General features: G+C 41.5%; 1 protein-coding gene across 1 annotated transcript in view; it reads left to right on the top strand.

Annotated features, from left to right (window-relative positions):
* The window catches only part of SCN5A (sodium voltage-gated channel alpha subunit 5), a 319,838-nt gene that overhangs the window by 167,441 nt on the left and 126,178 nt on the right, over positions 1-26,219 (top strand). The window contains exon 16 of the mRNA XM_074946329.1: positions 1,491-1,847. Within this exon, the coding sequence (XP_074802430.1) occupies positions 1,491-1,847 (357 nt within the window). The remainder of the gene's footprint in view (positions 1-1,490; positions 1,848-26,219) is intronic.

Here is a 26,219-nt window from a genome sequence, read left to right as displayed (position 1 = left end):
TCTTTCAGTGAAAATCCTTCACTGTCAGTCCCTTTAAATGTGCAGGGGGGTTACACTCCATTAATGGGAGAATCTGTTGATGTATTGGAACAGAAAAGTAGTTTTCTTGCCAGCCTGACATTTGTGTCGCATTCATATACCAAGATGTCCGTGCTAATCATTCTGCCCGTTCTGTTGTTTCCCAAGTTTTGCCAGACCATGAAAACAAACTTTTCTTTTCAAGAAGACTTAATTGCCCTAACTTTACCATCTATAAATATTTGCTTCCTGAAAATTGCAAAAGTATGGCCTGATATTGCTAGTGGCTGAATGCCTCCCGCAACCCCTCTTCAGCAGGGATTAAATTAACCCCTGTGCAGAGAGCCAGTATAGGCCTAGGCACCATTAAGTCTTCAAAATAGGTCTTAAGTGGGGTTTAGGTGATTTTTTTAGGCCTTATGGTCCTAGGGTTGCCAATTTTGGTTGGATGTAGATTTCCTGGAGATTTCGTTACATGACATAATCTTTAATTAAAGATTCATCTTTAGTTCCTGGAGACTCCAGGCCAATCCTGGAGGCTTGGCAACCCTATATAGTCCTCTGCACAGAGGTGAATCTCTGGGATTGAAAGGTAGCAATATCTTGCTAAGTCCTACTCAGGAACACACAAGAGTGGCACCTCCCTTTGTGGGATTGGGCCCTTAAAAGTCCAGGCAGCTTGTTTAAAGTTATCTTTTTTGAGACACAGGAACACAAAAGGTAATGTTAAGGACTGAGGCTGTGTTCTCTCTCCTTGCTTTCACAACCCCCTGCCCCCAACATTCAGCAGCAAGGAATTGGTCACATAGGACAGTGGTTCTCAACCAGAGGTACCTGTACCCCGAGGGGTGCGCAGAGGTCTTCCAGAGGGTACATCACCTTATCTAGATATTTACCTAGTTTTACAACAGGCATCATAAAAAGCACTAGCAACGTCAGTACAAACTAAAATGTCATACAGACAATGACTTGTTTATACTGCTCTATATACTATACACTGAAATGTAAGTACAATATTTGTATTCCAGCTGATTTATTTTATAGTTATATGATATGAATGAGAAAGTCAGCAATTTTTCAGTAATAGTGTGCTGTGACACTTTTGTATTTTTATATCTGATGTTGTAAGCGAGTAGTTTTTAAGTGCGGTGAAACTTGGAGAACGCAAGACAAATCCGACTCCTGAAAGGGGTACGGTAGTCTGGAAAGGTGGACACACCCATCTAATCCTAATGCTGCATAGCATATTTTCTGAAAAAATTCATTGCCTGTCATGTGAGAAGCACAAATTGTACTGTAATAAGTACAATAAGGCTATGATGAGTCTAACAAAACTGCTGCTAAAATCACTCTGTACTGCACATTGTTTCCTAGTATTAAAAATATTTAATATTTTACCCATTTTTTAATAATTCAGTACCAGAAGTGTCTGTCGTTCTATTAACTGACATTGTTTTATGTTTTGTTCACAGCTGAGAGTCTTCAAATTGGCAAAGTCCTGGCCAACCTTAAATACTCTTATTAAAATCATTGGTAACTCAGTGGGTGCCCTGGGTAACCTCACCCTGGTTCTGGCGATCATCGTCTTTATTTTCGCTGTGGTAGGAATGCAGCTTTTTGGAAAAGACTACTTGCTAAAAGTCAACAAGATAAGCACTAATAACAATTTGCCCCGCTGGCACATGAACGATTTCTTCCATTCATTCCTTATTATATTCCGAATTCTCTGTGGAGAATGGATTGAAACCATGTGGGATTGTATGGAAGTAGCTGGGCAACCATTGTGCCTTCTCGTCTTCTTGCTGGTCATGGTGATAGGAAACCTAGTGGTGAGTTTTCATGATTGTTTTTTCATATTTCTATTGTTTGTATGCAAATGTACTCCCTTTTCTCTCAAGAAGTTGCAGATCTCCCATGATGCACAGGTATTATTCCATATCTATTACTTTCTGGAAAATTGTCTACTTTCTTTTTCACTCAAAGAATTCTTTTTTTTATATCTCAAGGACTAAAACTGCAGAATTGCTTTACTGATTTTGAAAAAAAATATGTATTAATTCTCAGAGGAACATGAAGGTTTTCAGTAGAAAAAAGGAACTTGAATTGATGCTAATGATTCCTTTTACTTAAGTTCCACTAAAGGCTTGTGTGTTTTAGTCAGATGTAAGTGATTCATGGGCCATGTGCTGTACAAGAGTGAATTCACTTTAACTGTCTCCATACCAGAAGCTATTTTTAGTTCAGTTCGTTTTTGGACAAGAACATACAAACCTTACAGCTAACATTGTGTCTTTGCACTGTCTTTGAATGTGTGTAGCCTGCTTGGTCTATGGAGTTTAGGTTATGTTTACTGTAAAGTCACTTCCTTGTTTGTTTTGTAGTAGAATATCCCATAAGTAAAGAATCAGTTAAATAAGCTCTGAACCTATTAAGGCTGAATCTTATGTCCCTGTTGTCATTTTATGGAACACTTTGCTGGCTTGCACTCATTGTGGAAATGTTTTGCTTATTCAGCTTACAGAGTGTGTCTGACATTATGATCTGATGGGTTTGGTGTTGATACAGTAAGCTGTTTAACAGTGGATTTTGTCCCTGTTTGCTTTATATTATTCTTTTCAGAACTCAACATTTTGGTTTGAAGCTCTTAGTATAGGATACCATGACTTTGGGGAAAGGAATTGAAGGAAGCAGAGTGAGGCATTTATATTTGAAAGCTAAACTAAATTAAAAATATTTCGAAAATATTTGACAGAGATTGCAAATTATCTTTTATGGCTGTTGACTGCAAAACGATGTAAATATTAAAATCTGGTTTACAAAAGGTTTTTAAAAATGTGCACTTTTTACAGATTTTCCTTTGAAGCTACATTTGGCCTGAAGAATTAGGACACAGTGATTTTTTTTTCTGCATATCAAATATGCTTTTTTCTTGAGGGTTGGCAGAGGAGCTGGGAAATTAACCTTCCCTCGCCTTTCATCCAAACAGTTGTTTTACTCTTATTTAAACAATGGACTTGACCTGTGTTAAAGAAAATTGAAAATCATATCTAATAAATATGAGAGAGAATATGCTAATATACCAGATCATTCACTGTTACTTTCAGAGAGAGAGCGGTCAAGTCCATTTTTTCCCTAGTTATTAACACTCATCATGTATCCTTAGACAGCCTGCGTGAGGATCAGGAAATATAAATCAGATTCAGATGAGATTACACTAACATGGTATATATTTAAGCCTGAGTGCTTATCAGCAAACCTTTCCAAATGGAAAAACAGATACTGATAGATTTCAGAGTGCATCAGCATGGATAATTCTGAAGTCACCAGCCTATCGAAAATACAAATGCTAACTTTATCGTTTTCAGGAAACAGTTTTGTAGGCATGCGGCAGCTGCTAAATAATTTGGAAGCGATTTATTGTAGCTTAATTAGTTCATAAGAAGTAGGAGAAAGGGTGAGAATGTTTGGGGTTTTTTTTAACCTGACAGGAGAAGGGGAAAGTAAGTAGGATGACAAATTCTGAATCATGAGAGTTATGTAAACAAACCACATTACACACAGATTTCACAATGTTGATCTTAATTATCAGATAGCAGATTATGGGTTCTGTTCTTACTGAAATCAGTCGAAAAATTCCTATTGCCTTCAAGTGAGTGTTGGATAGGACCCAGAATCTTTTACTCACCTGCTAAATAGAATTAAAGTCACAAAGTGTGTTTAGAATATGATTATCTTAAATGAATCCTTCATCCTTCAGTGGGAGAAGGCTCCAGTCCTGTGTGCACTAATATATATAGGAGATTTCTTTTTATAAATAACTCTAAAGCACTGGCATCTTTGTCAACAAGGTTTTCGACTCATTGTGCTCCTAGTTTCCTATCTGGGTTGCAGAACTCAGGTCTGAAAAGAAAAATATTTTCTTGTTGGATTGCACCTCAGTTGGACTCAGAACTCTTTCTTAGTCTCTGAGAGCATGAATGAATGCATACCATTTCTGCATATATAGTGGGTCTGCATATATAGTGCACGTCAAGATTAAGTATATGTGAAATAAATGGATAGGTACTTCGAATAGTGTCCATAGTGTCTTTCCCTGCCGCATCTCTAAGTAGTCACATAATGTGGAGCATATTTACTTTCTAAACTCCTCCAGACCTCTTTTTAACAATGAACTGGATTGGACTTCCATGAAGCTATATATATATATACAGGTGATTCAGAGGCATAAATGTTATGATCACATGACATTTGGCTTCTTGAATCTGGCTTGTATATACTATTGTGCCTCACTAACATAAATTCCGATGTACCCTAAAGGGGACACATGGTAGCTCACTAGGTGCCCTGGATAACCTCATGCTATGTAACAGTTTAGCTGTTGGTTGGCTGGAATTTTAGTAATTCCTAAATCTTCAGCATAAATCTGTACTCCCTGAAAAGTATGTTGGTGTATTATGGTGTAAATATGGAATTCTCCTTATTGCTAGTCAGTTGACATTGGAGTTATCTTTATAACATTGAACCCTAGATCATAGCCATGAAATTATGCACTGTGTAACTGTTTTTAGCACCATTATACCATGATGCTGTCATCACATTGCATTTCAAGTGTCACTGGTGTTGATCTGGAGGGTATTACAAAATCAGAGGAAGAATGTAATAGGCTCTCCCACACTTATAGGAAACAGCTTCTGAAATCTCTAACTGCATAATTATGTTTACAGTAAAATCTTACAAATGAGTTAGCATATTTCAGATAGAAATTTAGGTTATTGAAGTTAATAAGGCAAAGTATAGACAGACAAGTTATTAAAAAGGAATATAGTCAGTTCTGTAATGAGGTGCTGTGACATTCCCAGCTGCTGTTAGTGAAATCTACTTGTGCCTCATCATGTCATGTGGGCTGACGCTAAGGACCTACATGTGATGCCACTTGCCTGTCAAAAGAGAATTTTGTAAGATGAATTTGAAAATGTTAGAATACTAGCACTACACTTGAATATGATTGACGAAGCAATGCCAGAAGCAGCAACCTTGCCAACTGTTTGTTTGCGCGGATACACTCCCACACTTCTCCTTAAAAGCATTTGCTAAGTATTTTCCCTTTTACTCTGAAGATGTATACCAATGTGACATCCTCTAATGAGAGGCCACCAAGTTATGCCTGCCCCCTCCCTTTCCAAGCACCTCTGGGACATCATCTTCTTCAGCACCAGGACCCACAAGCCTCTGCCAGATTTCACTGCTGCCTTTACACAGCCATTTTCCTCATTCTGGGGTTATAAACATCTCAGGATGCATTGTGTTTAATTAGCAAAAACAAAGGAAGTAATCCAGCAATTAGCCAGCAGAACATGTCTTAAAGATACAGGGGAAACAGGCTTACCCTGCCAGATCTCTAGGGTTTCCCTAGTTACTTCATAGTACTTTATGGAGCACCTTAGGCCACAGAATGTAGCAGTGGAACCTGCAGGAGTGATACATAATTAAGAGGACTGGGGCATGAGGCTGATACATACAAGAACCACCATGTGGAAAGCTACAGTATTAGAGGCCAGTTATTTAGGTTTTAATTATTTGTGATGATTTTACCTCAAGATGGCTTAGAACAATTTTGTTTAATAACAAACTCTAACTGCAATGATAATTTAAGTGCCTGGCAGCAGAGCTGCCCCACATGGCTTTAATGAGATTTAAACTGGCCTGCTTTAGGTAAACTCAGTGGAAACTTTTCTGTTAAAAAAAAGCTAGATATGCCTGGAGCCTGTTTTCCCCCACACTGTTTCCATTTCTCACAAGCCTTTAATGCATATTCTTTCTGCCTTAACATAACATGATGCATGATTGTGACACACTTAGAAATCTGAAAATGTCAGCATTCTTGAAACAAAAAGCTTGTCCTTCTCTGTTTTTCAGGTTATAACTCTTATCATGCAGGATAGAGAATCTAATTAGAAGGTTCCTTGAAATGGAATTCTGGGAGGATGATAGTAAATTCAGGTTAAATTAAAACTGTAGTCTGAAATTGGTTTTATGCCAGCATATGTCAAGCCTCGTTCACCACTGTGTTACTCTACTTTTGTTCCATTGATAAAATAGTGTAAAACTGGTTTGGCTTCAGTAGAATTTGCAGAGGTCTGAGTAGAGAATCAGGGCCAGTTACAGAAGATATGATTCAAGCATGACATTTCAGATTTTCTCCCCACATTCCATCACAACAGACATCAGTGAAGGAGTACTTGCTGACAGTCCCTTGATTTGTACATCCTGAGGCAGGATGGAGTAAGGCTTCATTCTTGATGGAGTAAGGCTTTAGACTCTACAACTCACTTCCCCCATTGGTCTGACAGAGCCTGACTTCATTGACATTCAGTGTACATTTCCACAGACTGGTCCGATAATTCAGGCAGACCATGCAATTGTCTATGGTGGCAGAAGAAATACAGAAACCAGACATGGAAAAGTAACTATACCCTCTTCCTGCAGCAGATGCCTCTCCCTGGGTGCAAGAACCCTGCCTATGGCATCTCCTTTCCCTTCCCCTGCTGCCTATCCCACTTCCTTCCCCACCCCCCATCCTGTAGCTGTGACTCCCCCGGCCTCTCACCCCAAGCGTAGGCTTAGGCAGATTCCCTGCCGCCTGGCTGATTGGGACCCAGCAGTCCCTGCCTGGTCTGAGACTAGACCAGATGAGGCATGCTAAGCCCTGATTAGTCCTCATCGCCTGGAACAGTAACAGCACCTTTCCCTTCAGGGAGCAGGGTGTGGAGGAGACCAGTGAGAAGTACCCCCTCTTCTGTAGAGAAAATGGAAGAATCTGAAAGAAACTCCCTTTCCCAAGTGACTGAGAGTCTCGTAGGCTCTCGTGAGAGAGAATTTGCGTGCAGAGGGGCACTGTGTGTAGAACACAGATAGTTGTGTGTGGGGCAGCAAGTGTGTGAGAGAGACAGGGAGTGAGTGGGGAGGGGGAGAGACTGTGATTGGGAGTGGGGGTGTATGAGAGGCAGGGAGTGAGTGGGTAATGGGGAGAGGCTGGGATTGGGAGTGGGGGTGTATGAGAGGCAGGGAGTGAGTGGGGAGCAGGGAGAGGCTGTGATTGTGAGTGGGGGTTTGTGAGAGGGACGGAGTAATTGCAGAGGGGAGAGGCTGTGATTGGGAGTGGGGTGTGTGAGAGAGGCAGGGAGTGAGTGGTGAGGAGGAGAAGCTGTGACAGGGTGTGGGGTGTGTGAGAGGGGAGAGGCTGTGACAGGGTGTGGGGTGTGTGAGAGAGGCAGGGAGTGAGTGGGGAGAGGCTGCAATTGGGATAGGGGGGTGGTACCGAGCATAGGGGGCGCTGGGCTCGGGGTGCTGTTTTTGTTGTTAGCGAGAAAAGGGAAAATAGAATCTTTGAAGTAACATGTTTTAGGTGTTCCGCATGTGGATTCATTTTTCAATAACCTCCTAGAATGTTCTGGACTTTTGTAGAATGTCACAGAACCTTCCAGACTTTCTGAGAACTACATTTTCCTCCAACATCCTAGAATGTTGTCAGCCACACCCTTGCAGGTATTTAAGGGGTGGGGCATCACCAATCAGTCAGTGAGATATAAGATGGAACTGAAGTTAAGTGAGAGTCCTGCTGTGATATTGTGAACCTTGTTTTATTGTGTAATTGTGAAAGTGTACTTGTGTTTTAGGACTTGAGTGTAAGTAGTGACTAATGCAGGACATATTTAATGAGACACCAGAGATATCTATTGAACCCCTATCTATGCAACAATATAAAAGAAAAACTGTTCCTTCTTTTGCCATGCTTAAGACATACTGTTTGATGACTTTCACAAATGGTGTAAGTTGTGTGGCGAGCTCAGCTTTTCAAAGCTCAGACTCATTAAAACATATCTTCGATCGACAATGGCCGAAGAGAGACGGATGTCACTTGCTATTTTATCGCTTGAAAATGCCATTGGCCAGTCTTTGGATTCAGTTTGCAAGGGCAAAGGTGAAAAAGCGCTCTTTTGAACTAAAGGACTAGGATTAACATTCTAAGGCTGTCACCTAATGTAACACGATTTAATACTGGTCCACCCAGTGTTGGTGCACAGTTCAATTTCTTGATGTTAGTACATTTCAGTTATTCTTAAAATTAAAAAGTTTCTATAAGCTTAGAGGAAATTAATTTTCTTTTTTATTTGCTTATATATGGCATGAATAAATATAGATTTACAGATCCTTGCGTGCAAATTTATCATCTTATATGTCAATGATAAATCATGTGTGTAAATCATGCATCCAAGTCATGAAATGGAAACAAATGCAATAAAAAGTAAGGTATTCAGAAGTTTAACAAATGGAGGGGGAGTATCGCAGAAGCTCCTTGCCTGGGGCATCATTTGATCTAGGGCTGTGAGAGAGGCAGGGAGTGTAAGCAATGGGCAGGGCTTTGGTAGTGAGGAAAGAAAGGTAGCAGGGGATGGTTGATGGCAAGAGTGTGGCAGAGAACGGAGTGATGGAAAAGGGAAAGAAGGAAGAACAAACACAGGCTAAGTTTAAATAAGTTAATGTTGAATAGACTTCAGTGCCGTTAGTTAACTAAAATACACACAGTACCATGGGATGGGACAGACGAGATGGACTGGGCAGGGTGAAAGGGAAGGCAGTGAGTGAGTGTACTGCAGTTCCTATCAGGCAGCCAAGTGCCTCAGCCTGGCCCTGCATTGAAGACCTTTCTGTTCGCTCAGGCAAAATTTCACCTGCTATGATTTTGTGTGGGGAGTTTGATTAAGCTCTTTCTTTCTTGGTTTTTCTTTGTTCTGAGATGCACTATTATATACTATGTCAATAAGAGCAACTGAGCTGAGCCACAAGAGACCTACTTATTTACACTGCCCTCTTATTTAGAAGCTTATTTTTTCAAAGCAAAACCAAGAGTCCCACTGACTTTAATGGAAGTTGTATCATGCCTTAAAAGGGACTATATCCCTGCCTCTGCCTTTCATTTCCTGATGCTCCTCTCCTTATCCTCTGCCTACTCTACGCACCTTGCTGCTCCATTTTTCTCCTCCTTCCGTTTTTCTCTTCATGCTTTTTTTCTCACTGATCCATACACTTGGAATGACATTTCCCTTCCAGTCCACCATGCGTCCTCACTCCCCAATTCCAAAACCCACTTCCTGCCCCTTGCTTTCCATTGTTGTCCTTTGAACCTTCTCTCACCTACCTCATTCCTCATTTAATAAATATCAGAATTTATACAGGAAGAATCATTGATAATACATAGGCTAAGAAGGATTAGATTTTTATCAGTAAATATCAATAGACATCTATCTCACTGGGCACACACAAACTGAAAAAAATATTTTCATCCATAATAATTGAAATTTATGTATAGGCAAAGTAAGAAAAATGCTGCTGGAGAACTTCTAAGAGTTTGACTTAAGGATATTTGAAAATTTATGTTTTAACTGTAAAACTTTAAATCTGTGTCTACTGCCATTAAATAGTTGTTGTGACAGGCCCTTCTCTAACACCCTCTCCCCACTAACTTCCTGCATTTGTGAAAATTTAAATTGATACAAATTTTAAAAATCTTAAAAATAAACACCAATATTATCCGTCAAAATTATATTTTAACATCTTGAATTCTGCCAAGCCTAACTATATATAACTTCTTTTCCTTTCCTTATCTCTTATCTGCACTCTTGAAGTTCGTCTGGCATAAACTGGGCAAGGAACAGGCCCTGTAAAGCTGCTTCTATAGTCGTAATGCTCCATGAATATTTGAGAGGAATAACAAAGCAAATTCAGAATGGCAGCCAGGATTTTGTGGCTTCCTCGGTCTCTCCGTAAGCTTGCTGTTTGTCCCACAGGTCCACTTTTAAGGAGAGGACACTGTAGTTTATCTATCTAGTGCCTGCACTAGCCCTACAAAAATCCTGGCTACATAGACATTTTTATAAAATGTACATTAATGTTAGGTCAGTCAAAATATGGGCCTTGTCATAATTAGAATCCTGTGTAAATCACGTCACCGTAATTTTTAAAAACGAAAATGTCTACAGCAGAGTCTTTAATATAAAAATTTACCTTAGCTAGTCAATGTTTCAAGGACTGAGTGAATTTTACAAATAAGCGTCACTTGTAAAATTCATTCCGTGCAAACTCTGTGAAATTCAATACTTTGCCATTTACACTGTGATGAATTTTCTTAAAAAAACAAAACAAAAGCCCTACGATTTACACAGGGCCCTAATCACAGCCCCTAGGATTCATGTCTGGATCTCCCCCTTTCCACAAGGAAGCAGGGATCAGCCACTATTGCCGCAGCACCTCCCTTGCTTCAAACTTCACAGGTAGACAGTGAGCAGGCCAGGGTAATAGGGCTAAGGACTGAGTGGGGAAGTGTGTCATTTCCTAACACCCTATGATTCCTACAGATATTTCCTTCTGTAGCCCCCCATTGTGAAGCTGAGAACACCCCTTCAAAGGGTGTCCCAATGACAGCCACGAGTCCTGCCAGCGTGCATCCAATAGAGATATGCCACCAAGGAAGGAGGGGAAGGGCAACATGGACACAGAGCCCGTGTGAAGGCAAAACTAGCATGGGGCCCTGGCCTCCCAATTATCTAGGGGAGATCCACTGGGTTTGTGGGCAGGAACTATGGCCTGTTTGCAAGGGGTAAAGGAATGTCAGTGCAGAACTTTACAGCCAGTCGGAAAATGGGAAGAAAAGTCTGAGGAAAATCACATGGTGACTTCCTACCCGGAATCCCCTCCCATGGGTGTCTACCTGAGAGGGGACCATCAAGCCCTATGTAGGTACCTAGTAGCCAGTAATTATGCATTTCATCAAGTGGTTATGTACTTGATGAAAATGTCCAAGTTGTTTATTTATCTAATCACATATATTCAGGGTTGTTTTTCCTCTCTCTTTTTCTTAACAACAAAGCAAAGGAATCTGCTGCTAACCAAAGCATTAGGGATGTGATAAATATTTGATTTTTATTAGACTGGCATACTAATGTTGCCTTTTGTTCAATGTTTGTAATCAAGTAAATAGAACATCAAGAAAAGGCACAAATGATGAGTTGGGATGCATTTCTAATTTAATATGATGCACACAGCTCCTGTGAATATCTTTTAGATTGCATGCTTTCTGAGGCAGGGACTGTCTCCATCTGGGACACAAATGGCAGAGGAGCAGATAATAAGGCAATTGGGGAAAGAGAGGGGACCATCAAGAGCTATGTAGTTAACTAGTATCCAGTAATTATGCATTTTATCAAGTAGTTATGTACTTGGTGAAAATGTCCAGATTGTTTATCTAATCACATAAATTCAGGGTCTTTCTTTCTCTCTCTTTTTAAAGTACTTGACAACAAAGTGAAGGGACCTCTTCAATGCAAATATCAAATATTTCCACTCCACTACCCTCAGTCTCTCTAAGGGAGGGGTTAGAAGGTGTCAAGTTTATATGTGAGCCAATGTCTAGGTGCAGTGATACTCGCACTGTATATAAATCCTTTGACTAGCTCAATGGATAGGTGCATTTACTTCAAGAAGTCCTGGCTTGTGGCCCAATCAAAGCCCATTGAAGTCAGTGGAAAGATTCCAGCTGACTTATCTGGGCTTTGGATCTGGGCCTTAATGGTTAGGTCTGAGACATTCTCAGACATCAGGAGTATCTGTACAAGGCATTGTTCAGCACCACTTGTTCACTCACTCCTTGTATGGGCTGGAGGAAGAGCAAGGGGAAACATGGAATAGACATGTGGGATTCTTCCCAACCTGTACATACCTGCCACTGCAGATCAGAACCAGTCTTGCAAAGGGCCTTTGTATAGTGTCATGATTTATCCCTGCCATAAGACCAGTGACAAGGGTCAATAAAGTCAAAATACTTCTGTGCTCAGGATAGATGCAATTTCTAATAGGAATGGCTGGTGGAAGTTTTAGTCCAAAGGTCAAATTTCAAGAATTTAAGTGGCAAAAGCTTGTTAGAGCTGTCACTATGGCGGTAAAGGGTGCATGTTGGGGACCAAAGATAAGGTCAGTAGCTTTGTTTGAAGCACAGATAAGGCCAATGACTGAAGCTCTGTCAAGATGCCAGCATTTTTAGAACACATGAAGCATTTTGCAAGTTTTCAAGACCTGGGCTTCCTTTATTATACAATTAGTAAAGGATGCTTCATTCCAGAGGAACAAGGAAGCGAGGTCTCGATTCATTAAAGTTTCTTGGCTCCAAAAATGCATTAACATGGAATTAGGACACATGCTACAGTTTATAGCAAGTTTCCACAAGTCTTATTTTCTTTTCAGTTTTTCTGTATGCTGAACTAGAACTGCTGTGGCCAATTTTCTTGTTTTTCATTATATTTCCCTAGAGAGATGTACCACCCAAAAATTGCAGCTGAGTTTGGCCCAAATGATGCAATCCTGAATTAACTAATTATTTAGCACCTAATAACAAACATTTTCTCATTTAAATACGTGTGAAACATTTTTTAAAAAGGAAGAACTGATTAAGGGGGTCGCTAACAAGTGCCGCTCTGAAAGTAAAACAATCTCCTTGGAGGGGAATACAGTATTTATAATGAAGCTCTTACCCGTTGATCTGATAATTAACATAAATTAAGGCCCAAAACTGCAAAAAAAGAAGTGTGTGTACTTTAGCAGGAAACTCTGGGGAAGATTATCATGCCCGGAATCTTCAATCAGGATTTATTAGGAAGTTCTGGAGAGGATGAATAGTTCTCTTCCCTGTCCCATGTGGCAGCAGTCTTCTTGCATAGGAATTGACAGACAAGATGAGACTGGATCAGACCAAGAGGTCCATCTAGTCTAATATCCTGTGACCAGCACCAGATGTTTCAGAGATAGGTGCAAAAAATTTCAATAGGGTTTTGCTCTCTTCTGCGTACACTCACAAAAGGCCCCATCCATTTGATGAGAAACTAGGTAGGGGTAGATAGCAGGTGGTAACAGTAGATGCCTAGTAGGCGGGTACTTAAACTGCATCAGCCCATAATGATAAAGCACAAAATCGAAAGTATCCCTTTATATTTCTCTTTGCAATAAGGTTATTGCACTGGAAATTAAATTCTTCATATAACCCTTTACTAAAGTAGTATGGTCAAGTCAGCTCCTTCAGGAGATCTTCTTTTGAATTCCATTGTTTTTTCTCAGTCTTTTTTGGCTACATAGTCTGTATCATTATTTCATGCATGACATAGCCCAAGGTTTTCCAAAATAGGTGAAAGAACCTATGCCAGCTCATCCACGTGCCATCAGCAGCAAGCTCTTATTGTAAAAAATAGAATGCAAATTGAAGCTTACCCTTATTAGGATTAAAAATGGCTCGTGTCCAGGGTTATTCATGCTTAAAAATATTTACAAACTGAAAGAATTTATTGTTGACTTCCAAAAAGGAAAAGATGTAACATTGTGTACTAAAGGTGCATGAAATATCAGCTTCTTGCTAGTGCTTAGTTTCCTACTGTCCCAAATTTAGAGACCAGGTATATTTTACAATGCAAAATGAATCCATTTCCATTTTAGACAGTGACTATCAGTTTTATATGAGGAAGCAAACAGTGCAGTGTCTAGCCAGAACAGTCTTAAAGGAAAGAAGTGAAAGACTCACTTTATGATATTCCTAATTAAATAATTGACTGCTTTGTTAACTATCACATGGTGTTTGGTGTTGAGTAATTATGGTAATTAATAGTTATGGGATGTGTTTATATCTTGTTATAAGAAGTGTACTTGGTAACAGTCGATTATAGAGGTTTGCTTTTCATTCATGGAAAAACTGAGCAAGTATCTTGAGTGTTGGAAGCGGTTGTATGTTTGGTTTCTGTTTCACAGATAAAATTCAGGGTTTGTACAGGATGTGAACTACTGTCTGGGGACTCCTCATTAAGGAATCTCAACAAGATTTCACCAGCTGATATAATGGAGGACAGTGCTTATGCCTTATACACGAGACAAGGTGGGTGAGGTAATATCTTTTAGTGGACCAACTTCTCTTGGTGAGAGAAACAAGCTTTTAAGTTTGTCCAGAGAACTCTTCTTCAGGTCTGGGAAACCCACTGTGTCACTGCTAAACACAAGGTGAAACAGATTGTTAGCATAAGTAGTTCACATATATTTCAAGGGACCATTCCAGGTGAAGCAGCCTGTTAACACCACTCCAATGGTAGAGAGGAAAGGAAGTGGGGGAAAAGCAACGGTGTTAGGGGGTTGTTAGTGGGTTACAGATTGTTGTAGTAAGTCCTTTCTCTCTGCACCCAAGTGAATTCCACCCTCAGGCCCTGATTCTGTGTTGTTATCCATGCTAGCACAGCCATCTGCCTGCTCAGGTCACTACACCAGATTGGGGCCTACACAGTCTCTTGCTAAGAACCTTCAGATTTACCCTTTTAAATTTAATACTGTCACTTTTCTGCTCATTGTGTGGTAACTCAGGAGGCTGGTATTGATATCAAGAGGCTGCTGTGGTGGTTTTCCTGTTTGACAGTTAAGATCAGTGAAAACATTCCCATGGATAACGTGACTTGTCCCTCCCCATAATCACATCCTGGTGAGAGTGGCGGGGTAATGACCTTCAAACGTGTCCTTTGCAGATGTGTATGATTGATCTGCCAACCTTGGCATTTATGTCATACTCATCACCATGGTATCTGCACACCTTTGATGACATTACACAAACATAATCCACCTATTTTATCCCTGTTTATTGTTAACCAGTTTAAACTGGATATTTTTTTCTAATGCTATTGGAATATATTGATCTCATAACATCCCGTAAATAACTGCCTTGCCAGAATAGGCTTAACAACACACTTGGCTGAGAGAAATTTTGCCATTCTAATTGTTTTATTTTGTCTCTCTAGACAGCTGCTTGAGCTGGCCTAAATAACACTATTAGAGTTTGAATTGTATTGGTGAATTATGGTCTCTTTTGATGTCTGTTGAGCACCCTATGGGAACATGTGTGATTTTACATCCTGGCTGCAGGACAGAAAGGCATATATCAGCCCACCACCAGTATCTGTCTCTCTGTCTCTCTTTCTCTCACATACATACTCACTCACTCATACACACATGCACAAATGCACATGTGCTAGGTTACAGAAAGCAGTGGCCCAAGATTTTCAAAAGTGGCAGTGATTTTGAGAGCAAGAAGCTGCTTGTGTGGAACTAGAGACTGGTGAATCTCTGTAGAAATGACATCTCCAAGGCCCTGAAATATGCAAATTCCAGTGCGCCTCTGATGATTTGGAGTTTTCATTCACACTGGGCCTTAGGGTCATCTTTGGAGAAAACAACTCATCTCCTAGAAGAGGTGCCTGAGGTGTTTGACCTGCCGCTGACTGCCAGACACCCGAGGGGCAAGTGCTAAGAAGCAGAGAACTCTTTCCAGGTCATACTAGCCTCGCTTCCATTTGCAGTTACATTCCTGGCTGAGCCTAGTCGGGACATGGTGAAGGTTTTGTGTAGTTCCCCTGGTTAGATAGATTGTTTTGTAAGGGCCATGCTGTGATCCCCTTCATAGAATCATAGAATATCAGGGTTGAAAGAGACCACAGGAGGTCATCTAGTCCAACTCCCTGCTCAAAGCGGGACCAATCCCCAACTAAATCATCCCAGCCAGAGCTTTGTGAAGCCTGACCTTAAAAACCTCAAAGGAAGGAGATTCCACCATCTCCCTAGGTAACGCATTCCAGTGTTTCACCACCTTCCTAGTGAAAAAGTTTTTCCTAATATCCAACCTAAACCTCCCCCACTGCAACTTGAGACCATTACTCCTTATTCTGTCATCTGCTTCCACTGAGAACAGTCTAGAGCCATCCTCTTTGGAACCCCCTTTCAGGTAGTTGAAAGCAGCTATCAACCAACCCCCCCCCCATTCTTCTCTTCTGCAGACTAAACAATCCCAGTTCCCTCAGCCTCTCCTCATAAGTCATGTGTTCCAGTCCCCTAATAATTTTTTTGCCCTCCGCTGGATGCTTTCCAATTTTTCCACATCCTTCTTGTAGTGTGGGGCCCAAAACTGGACACGGTACTCCAGATGAGGCCTCACCAATGTCGAATAGAAGGGAACGATCAAATCCCTCTATCTGCTGGCAATGCCCCTACTTATACAGCCCAAAATGCCGTTAACCTTCTTGGCAACAAGGGCACACTGTTGACTCATATCCAGCTTCTTGTCTACTGTAACCCCTAGGTCCTTTTCTGCAGAACTGCTGCCTAGGCATTGAGTCCCTTGTCTGTAGTGGTGCATGGGATTCTTCTGTCCTAAGTGCAGGACTCTGCACTTGTCTTTGTTGAACCTCATCAGATTTCTTTTGGCCCAATCCTCTAATTTGTCTAGGGCCCTCTGGATTCTATCCCTACCCTCCAGCGTATCTACTTCTCCTCCCAGTTTAGTGTCATCTGCAAACTTGCTGAGGGTGCAATCCACACCATCCTCCAGATCATTTATGAAGATATTGAACAAAACCAGCCCGAGGACCGACCCTTGGGGCACTCCACTTGATACTGGCTGCCAACTAGACATCTCTGAGGGATCATATCCCATCAGTGTCTCCTCCCCCAACATCACCTACGACTGAGCTGCTGGCTCTTCTGCCTTCCCAGTGAATGGAAGGAGAGAGAGTGTGTGTGTGTGCATGCACCCCTGCACCCCCAACCCCACTCCTCCCCAGCTGGTATGCAGGGTGAGTGGAGCGGGGCAAGCCCCCACATCCTGACCCCACTGCCAGGGAATCAGAGTTTCCATTTTATCACCCAGATCTGAATTCTCTGATGATGGAGGCCATTAATGAACAGGGTAGACTGCATAGCTCAAAGACTATCCTGTACAGAAAGGACTATACAAGGCTCAATCTTTTTGGTTGCCAATCTTACTCTTCAGTCATGCTTCAGTTCAGAATAGCAAACCATCAGGTACTCATAGCCAAATTTGATTATCTGAACTATTTTACAAATTTAATTCATTTGAGCACCCGCCAGAGGAACATCATGACCAATTTAAAGCGGTTATACAAGAGGGTAAGCTTCTGGCAAGAACATCGCTCTCGGCCTCTTTGGATGCCGCAGTTATAGCGGCTCGATCAATATCCACTGCAGTGGTCATAAGGAGAGCATCTTGGCTACAGCTGTTGCACTTCCCAAGAGAACTTCAAAGCACCATCAAAGATCTCCCTTTTGATGAGTGCAAGCTCTCTGCAGACTCAACAAATACATCTCTCCACACATTAAAGGACTTCAGAGCCATGCTGCAATCCTTAGGGATCTATATTGCTTTAAATAAGAAGAGATTTAGTAGGTCTCAGATGGCACAAAAAGCATGCCTACCCCTGTATTCAACTTACTGTAGACCATCTAAGCCCCCATCCAAGAGGCCAAGGTACTCTGTAAAGAAACCACCTTCAGCTGCAGCCATATCTTCCCGACCCTCCCTGTCCTCCAAGAGACAGTCTTAATGTATTGGGTCAGAGTCTCAACCACCCAATCAACATGATTTTACAGCTGCAACATAATACACCCCTTCCCCCCCCTCCTTTTGCCTCTCCCGCTTTCAGGCAACATGGGAGAATATAGCATTGGACAATTGGGTTCTGTAAGCCATAACATTTGGATATATTATCCATTTCAAATCTATCCTTCCTGAGCATTCCCCCTCCCCATCCCTCTTCAGAGACCCTTTTCATGATCAGTTGCTGTTGCAGGAGGTTACCTCACTTCAGTGTTTAGGAGCAATAGAACCAGTTCTTGTACAGCACAGGGGAAGGGATTCTATTCAAAGTAGTTCCTGCTTCCCAGGAAGAACGGAGGATGCTGACCAATTTTAGACCTCTTAACAGATATGCAAAACAGCTGAAATTCAGGATGGTGTCCCTTGCAGCAGTAATTCTCTTATTAGAATTAGGAGATTGATTTGTGACTCTCGATCTACGAGACGCATACTTTCATATTGCTAGTCACCCTTCACACAATAAGTTTCTTCAGTTTCTAATCAACAATGAGCACTACAAATACAGGGTGTTTCCTTTCAACCTATCTTCTGTCCCAAGAGTATTCTCAAGGATTCTGGCAGTAGCTGCCACCCACCTACTTTGTTTGAGGACAGTAGTTTTCCCAAATCTGGATGATTGCCTGATTGGGACAGATCATATGAGGAAGTGTTGGTAGCAGTAAAGATGATGTGGTCTCTGTTTGGCAGCCTGGGCCTCCAAATAAAACTCAAAAAATCCATTTTGACTCCCACACAGCATCTAGACTTCATAGAAGCTTCCCTGGATGCAGTGAGAAATAGAGCAATACCTCCCTCCTAGCAGATTTTTCACAGTAACAAATCTTATCTCGAGGATTCAGGGCAGTACTGGTTTGTGGTATCTGAGTGCCTGGCTGTCAATAAGATTTCTTGGTGTGTCTGGGGTGGTTACTGCATCTGTGAAAGTAAGTGTTGTGGTCTGTGGGTTTCTCATGTATAGTTGTTTGTCCATGACAGTTGATGCTGTTACGGACATGTTCTACAGAGAGGTTGGTGGATGGGTGGTGGTTGTTGAAGTTGTGGTGGAAATCTGTGAGGTCTCTTAGGTCGTCTGTCCAGAGGATGAAAATATCATCAGTATATCTCAGGTACATCATTGGCTTCATGCTGCATCAGGGGAGTGAAAGTTCTGGAACAACCTTCCAAGGGAAGCAGTGGGGGCAAAAGACATTATCTGGCTTTAAGACTAAGATTGATAAGTTTATGGAAGGTATGATATGATGGGATAGCCTAATCTGGGCAATTAATTGATCTTCAACTATTAGCGGTAGATATGCCCAATGGCCTGTGATGGGATGTTAAAGATGGGGTTGGATCTGAGTTACTACAGAGAATTCTTTCCTGGATGGCTGGCTGATGAGTCTTGCCCACATGCTCAGGGTTTAGCTGATCACCGTATTTGGGGTCGGGAAGGAATTTTCCTCCAGGGCAGATTGGCAGAGGCACTGGGGGTTTTTCGCCTTCCTCTGCAGCGTGGGGCACGGGTCACTTGCTGGAGGATTCTCTGCACCTCGAAGTCTTTAAATCATGATTTGAGGACTTCAATAGCTCAGACATAGGTTAGAGGTTTGTTACAGGAGTGGGTGGGTGAGATTCCATGGCCTGAGTTGTGCAGGAGGTCAGACTAGACGATCATAATGGTCCCTTCTGACCATAAAGTCTATGATTCTATGATTTGTCCAGAAATTCTTCCTTAAGGTGGCCCATGAAGAGGCTGGCAGATTGGAGCCATCCTAGTATCCATGGGTGTTTGGAAAAAGTGTTTGTTGTTGAATGTAAAATTGTTATGAGTGAGGATGTTTAGCAATGTGGTTGGGATGGATATCTGAGGGCTACCTTTGGCTTGTAGATATTTGAGGAAGGCAGCAATGCTGTCATTGTAAGGGATGCCAAGATATACCGAGGTGACATCCATGGAAAGATGGTGTTCTAAGGGAGGTTGTTAATGTTGCAGAGTTTCTGGAGGAAGTCTGGCATGTCCTGGAAGAAACTGGCCTTTACGTGGTTTGAGGATGGTTTCTGTAGGTACTGATATTCCTTCAGTAAGAGTGCAATGGCCAGATATGATGGTCTGCCTAGGTTCCCGTTGTTTGTGTATCTTGGAAAGCATGTAGAAGGCAGGTGGGATGGATTTGTAGGGGATGAGGTTATAGAGTTTCTCCTGGAGTTGTTTGGGAAGGATTTGACAATATCCTTAAATTCCTGGGTGCAGGGTCTTCTTTTTGTTCTCCATTATAGGTGGGTTTGGAGAGTATCAGTTGGCCTTGTTAACATAGTCATCACGGTTGAGAACTATGATGGCACCTGTTAGAGAGCTTATTCCTTCACTCTCCCACTTCCCTGGTCCTTCTCGCATGAACAGAGAGCAATGATACCTGAAGTCTGAAGGTGCAAACAATTTGATGTTTATTGGGGTGAACTTCTAGCAAGCTTAAATCCAAGTTCCTTTTTCCTTATTTTCGAATCCCAACTTACTTCCTGTTTGCCCCTAATGTATATAGTAATATTCTTAGCTATACCTTAACCAATCTTTCTACTGAAATTTACCTAACCAATCCTAACATATTGTAACATGATTAGCTTACCAATTATATCCCAAAAAGAAAAGGTGTACTTGTGGCACCTTAGAGACTAACCAATTTATTTGAGCATAAGCTTTCGTGAGCTACAGCTCACTTCATCGGATGCATCGCTGTAGCTCACGAAAGCTTATGCTCAAATAAATTGGTTAGTCTCTAAGGTGCCACAAGTACTCCTTTTCTTTTTGTGAATACAGACTAACACGGCTGTTACTCTGAAACCTGTAATTATATCCCACTACCTTAATTAGTTTACACCCAGCAAAATTAATTATACAGCAGGCAGAAAAAATCACAGAACCAGACAGAGACCATGCAAATAAACAATAGGAAAGTGGGAACTATAATGACAAAATAATACAGAAGTGAGAATTTCACAACTGCATCTATAAAAACATAAGGGTTTCCCAGCTGTGTCTATTGATAAGTGAGTTCTTACCAGACAGAAAACTATCAAACTGAATTTCCTTTTACATCTTCTAGGCTCTTTCCTTTCTCTGGAGGTGATAGATTGGATCACCTTCCTAACAGCCCCAGATTGACTAGTTTGGAATGTGAGGATGTGACCGTTCGCTTCCCAGCTTATGGCTGCCTCTGCTGCTTAGCTAAAGGCATTGGCCTAAGAACAGGGCTTCAGACTGTCACAGTGAGAGAAGGCCCTTAGACAGATTCTTTCTTGTATACCTCTATTACTAGCTAAATGATAAACATATTCCTAAATTCTTAAAGTATAGGCCTTTACAGGCAGGCCTGAATATCTATATCCTAACAGCACCCTCTTGATCTAATGGTTTGATCACTATCTGGTGGTTGGATTTCAGGGAATATATCTATCTGCTCAGTGGTGGAGAGACTGCGATGAGATGTTGTTGAGGATTTCAGTCAATTTTTTTTCTGAAGCAATCAATGTAATGATCAAGTGTGTGGTTTCATCCAATGTGGGGTGTCCAGCCAGATGATTCTTTTTTCTTATTACTGTTGCTGGGGATGTGGTAGTTCTGGGTGGTGGTGTCGTTATTGTGAAAGAAAATTTTGAGGTGGAGTCAGCAAAATTATTCTTCTAGTTTTCCACATGTTGTTATGGTATCAGGTTCTGTGCTGGGGCACAAGTTCATTCTCTCGGAGAATACAGATAATTCAGCTGCAGTTTTGGGTAGTCTTGATAAATTGATGATTTTGAGTTGTTGAACACATCCATTTGGTGGGTCCTGGTACTATGGTTTCTCCTGGAGGCGATGTTCTGTGCTTTGTGAAGTTGTTGTGGTTAGTTCTTTTTGTTTTTATATTGGATTTCGTCAGTTTTGTTTTGTTTTTTGATAATTATTTTGGGTTTCTTGCATGATAACTTTCAAGATCCCTGGGTCCTACAGCTGTCTGTCATAACATGTTGTGTACATCATCCAATGCACTGACTGTTTCAATCACTACATGAATGAAACCAGACAATCACTATGCTCTTAAATGAACTCACAGAGGAAAATGATAGCAGACAAAAACACCATATCACTGTTGGACGAACACTTCACAAAACAGTCATTCCATATGTGACCTCTCAGTCCTTGTCCTCAAAGGAAACCTGCACAACACCATCAAAAGGAGAGCCTGGGAGCTTATATTCATAACTTTTCTAGCCACTAAAATCATGGTCTTAATAAAGACAATAGATTTATGGCTTATTACAACAATCTGTAACTCCCTAACTCCCCTTTTCTGTCTTATGACTGCAGAGGTATTAACAAGCCACTTCATCTTGAAAGGTCTCTTACAATATAAGTTAACTACTTAGGCTAAACAACCTCTTCCACCTTGTATTTAACTGTGAAATGCTGAATACCTTTCCCATACCTGCAGAAGAGTTCTGTGTAACTCAAAAGCTTGTCACTTTCACCAACAGAAGCTGGTCCAATAAAAGACATTCCATCACCTTGTCCCCCCATATAGCTCTCACATATCATACAAGGATGTAGTGAAGGGCAATGAAAATGATTAGGGGGCTGGGGCACATGACTTATGAGAAGAGGGTGAAGGAACTGGGGTTATTTAGTCTGCAGAAGAGAAGAGTGAGGAGGGATTTGATAGCAGCCTTCAACTACCTGAAGGGGGGTTCCAAAGAGGATGGAGCGAGGCTGTTCTTAGTGGTGGCAGATGACAGAACAAGAAGCAATGGTCTCAAGTTGCAGTGGGGAAGGTCTAGGTTGGATATTAGGAAACACTATTTCACTAGGAGGGTAGTGAAGCGCTGGAATGGGTTACCTAGGGAGGTGGTGGAATCTCCCTCCTTAGAGGTTTTTAAGGCCCGGCTTGACAAAGCCATGGTTGGGATGATTTAGTTGGTGTTGGTCCTGCTTTGAGCAGGGGATTGGACTAGATGACCTCCTGAGGTCTCTTCCAACCATAATGTTCTATGATTCTAAGGGTCTGATTCATCACATCAACAAAGTTACAAAGTTAAAATGGTGAATCAGGCTCATTAATTACACTTCACTACCATCCCATATGATAAGGGAGAGAGAGATGGGGGCAATTCTACCTGCCAGTGAAACAGACACATCTGGGGGAGCACAACTGTTTGTTTAACATCACTGATCTACCTTACACAACTTACTGAGGACAGGATATGCAGAATCATAGAATCATAGAATATCAGGGTTGGAAGGGACCTCAGGAGGTTATCTAGTCCAACCCCCTGCTCAAAGAAGGACCGATGCCCAATTAAATCATCCCAGCCAGGGCTTTGTCAAGCCTGACCTTAAAAACTTCTAAGGAAGGAGATTCCACCACCTCCCTAGGTAACGCATTCCAGTGTTTCACCACCCTCCTACTGAAAAAGTTTTTTCCTAATATCCAACCTAAATCTCCCCCACTGCAACTTGAGACCATTACTCCTTGTTCTGTTATCTGCTACCACTGAGAACAGTCTAGAGCCATCCTCTTTGGAACCCCCTTTCAGGTAGTTGAAAGCAGCTATCAAATCCCCCCTCAGTCTTCTCCTCCGTAGACTAAACATCCCCAGTTCCTTCAGCCTCTCCTCATAAGTCATGTGTTCCAGTCCCCTAATAATTTTTGTTGCCCTCCGCTGGACTCTTTCCAATTTTTCCATATCCTTCTTGTAGTGTGGGGCCCAAAACTGGACACAGTACTCCAGATGAGGCCTCACCAGTGTCAAATAGAGGGGAACGATCACGTCCCTCAGAAGAAGAATGTTGCATCTGCTCAAAACTGCAGGGAAAATGTAATATAATTACTTGAGACTATAACAGGGTTCAAAAAAGAACTAGGTAAGTTCATGGAGGATAGGTCCATCAATGGCTATTAGCCAGGATGGACAGGGATGGCTTCCCTAGCCTCTGTTTGCCAGAAGCTGGGAATGGGCAGCAGGGGATAGATCACCTGATGATTACCTGCTCTGTTCATTCCTTCTGGGGCACTCAGCATTGGCCACTGTCGGAAGACAGGATATTGGGCTAGATGGACCGTTGGTCTAACCCAGTATGGCCATTCTCGTGTTCTTATGAGATGCAACCTGCATCTCAGATATAGGATACAGGATAACACCCCTACCCTTACAATAAATGCCATGGGATCTTTAATGGACCAAGTGATCAGAATCTTAATTTTACCCTCATCCCAAAGACAGCATCTCCAGCAGTGTGATGCCTGCTAGCACCATTCTAGTTTATTGATTCAGAACTGATTTACAGGGTAAAATTAAAATTCTTTCAACTTCATAGCTATCCAGATAGAAGAATTGGGTCTTATTCTACTCTCTCTCCCTAGTGTAAACCATAGTAACTCTACTGAAACCATTGGAGTTACACCAGTTTTACATCAGCATATGAGACAGAAGCGGCCCATTATATTTACCCAGTCTTTTTTCTGTGGCTAAAATATCATTTTTATTAGCATAACAAATTGCAGGCCAGATCCTCTATGGAGCTATTTTGATTTATACTAGATGAGGTTCTAACTCACTGTTTTCATTATATTTCAGTTTGTTAAAATTAACAAATCAATAGACAGGGACATTGTTTTACAGGTGTATCAATGAGGAGTTGATAAGAGGAAGTTTCTACTGAATGGCCAGCATCACTGTGATTCATCAACATCAGCACCTGGGTGCCTTATGAAAGTCTTCCATCCAAATGCCAACCCATTTTGTAATGTCAAGCACAGGCGTCTACAGACATGGTGCGCAGGCCAAGAAAACCATATCCAAATTAATTTATTTGAGCATAAGCTTTCGTGAGCTACAGCTCACTTCATCGGATGTGCATCCAATGAAGTGAGCTGTAGCTCACGAAAGCTTATGCTCAAATAAATTGGTTGGTCTCTAAGGTGCCACAAGTATTCCTTTTCTTTTTGCGAATACAGACTAACACAGCTGTTACTCTGAAACATATCCAAATTGGCACTTATTTTCATTGCTACATTTTTTAAATAATTGGTGAGAAACTGTAAACAAGGGCTCTTTCTTCTCCAGCCTGTATTCTCATTCTGTTGGATTGTGCCGTGAGTTCATAATGCTGAATTTGTGATATCACGATCATTTCAACAGCAAGAGACCGAGATGTCACAAGCCTTGGATTATGACTTCACTGCAGGATAAAGGAGAAACTGGGCTGGGAGAGAATAAGCCTCTTATCCACACATGAATAGCTGAAATAATAGAAAAAGGAATATAGAAAATAACTGTGCATGTAAATTGCTTTTTGCAGAAGTGCTCTCTCTTTGTAAATTTTGCCCCAGGGTGAAAATGTACAAAGGACTAGAAAATATATTTCCAATACAAGAAATAATCCTCTGCTGGCAGAGAAATGGACTAGATGACCTTTTATTATATGTTCCTGGCTCTACCTTAGAAAAACCCCTCTCGGAGTTGTGTTTGTTTGCAGCTTCTTAGATTTCACTATTGTAAAAAATTAATTATTTCATGGCATTTAGTTTTCTAAAAATCATACAGATCTTAAAACAGGAGATTATAACTTTACAATCTGCCATAAGTAAGGGGCAGCATGTAGCTACACTACTTCAGGAACAGACCAGACAACAAACTGTGACTAAAAGCGTCCCAATCCCTCTCCAGCTCCCTTTTTGATCTGAGAGCATTTTACTCCGCTTGTGAAATTTTTTACTCCTCTGCACCTAACTGGCTACTCTAGCTAGCAGGTGGGTAGGAGGATGGTGGTACTGCACCCTTCCTGCCCCCTTCCCACCAACAGAAGGGAATATCAAGTGAGTAGACCTTGGTCTCCTGACCATAGCCAGAGTCATAATCTGAGCAAGCCAAGTATAGAGCCTTACTCCTGCTTACTCACCTGCAGTTGAGTAAAGGCTGTGTAACCTAACCCCACGTTTTTTCTTGTTTTGCAAGACAAAGTGATACAGGTAAAATAAAATGTAACGCAGACCAGACCTTTACCATACTCCTGCTAGAAAACCTGCTTACCTATCTATCTGGAGATTCCTCTTGCATATGGTGGAATCCTCAGAGACCTCATAGCAGCTCTATACTTTTGCTTCTGTCCCCCACCCCTTGCAGGAGATATGATTTGGTTAAACGAGCAATCTGACTGTCTCTAGCTGCCAGAATGGTCCTATAGATCTGTGAGCAGCTAGGCATAAATTAGAGCAGCCTTTCATAGAATCATAGAATATCAGGGTTGGAAGGGACCTCAGGAGGTCATCTAGTCCAACCCCCTGCTCAAAGCAGGACCAATCCCCAACTAAATCATCCCAGCCAGGGCTTTGTGAAGCCTGACCTTAAAAACTTCTAAGGAAGGAGATTCCAGCACCTCCCTAGGTAACGCATTCCAGAGTTTCACCACCCTCCTACTGAAAAAGTTTTTCCTAATATCCAACCTAAACCTCCCCCACTGCAACTTGAGGCCATTAGTCCTCGTTCTGTCATCTGCTACCACTGAGAACAGTCTAGATCCATCCTCTTTGGAACCCCCTTTAAGGTAGTTGAAAGCACCTATCAAATCCCCCCTCATTCTTCTCTTCCGCAGACTAAACAATCCCAGTTCCCTCAGCCTCTCCTCATAAGTCATGTGTTCCAGTCCCCTAATCATTTTTGTTGCCCT

Source organism: Natator depressus, chromosome 2 (genome assembly GCF_965152275.1).
Source record: "Natator depressus isolate rNatDep1 chromosome 2, rNatDep2.hap1, whole genome shotgun sequence".
In the NCBI taxonomy this organism is placed as follows: domain Eukaryota; kingdom Metazoa; phylum Chordata; order Testudines; family Cheloniidae; genus Natator; species Natator depressus.
Note: the sequence above shows the minus strand (reverse complement) of the source record. Positions and strands in the feature narration are given on the sequence as shown.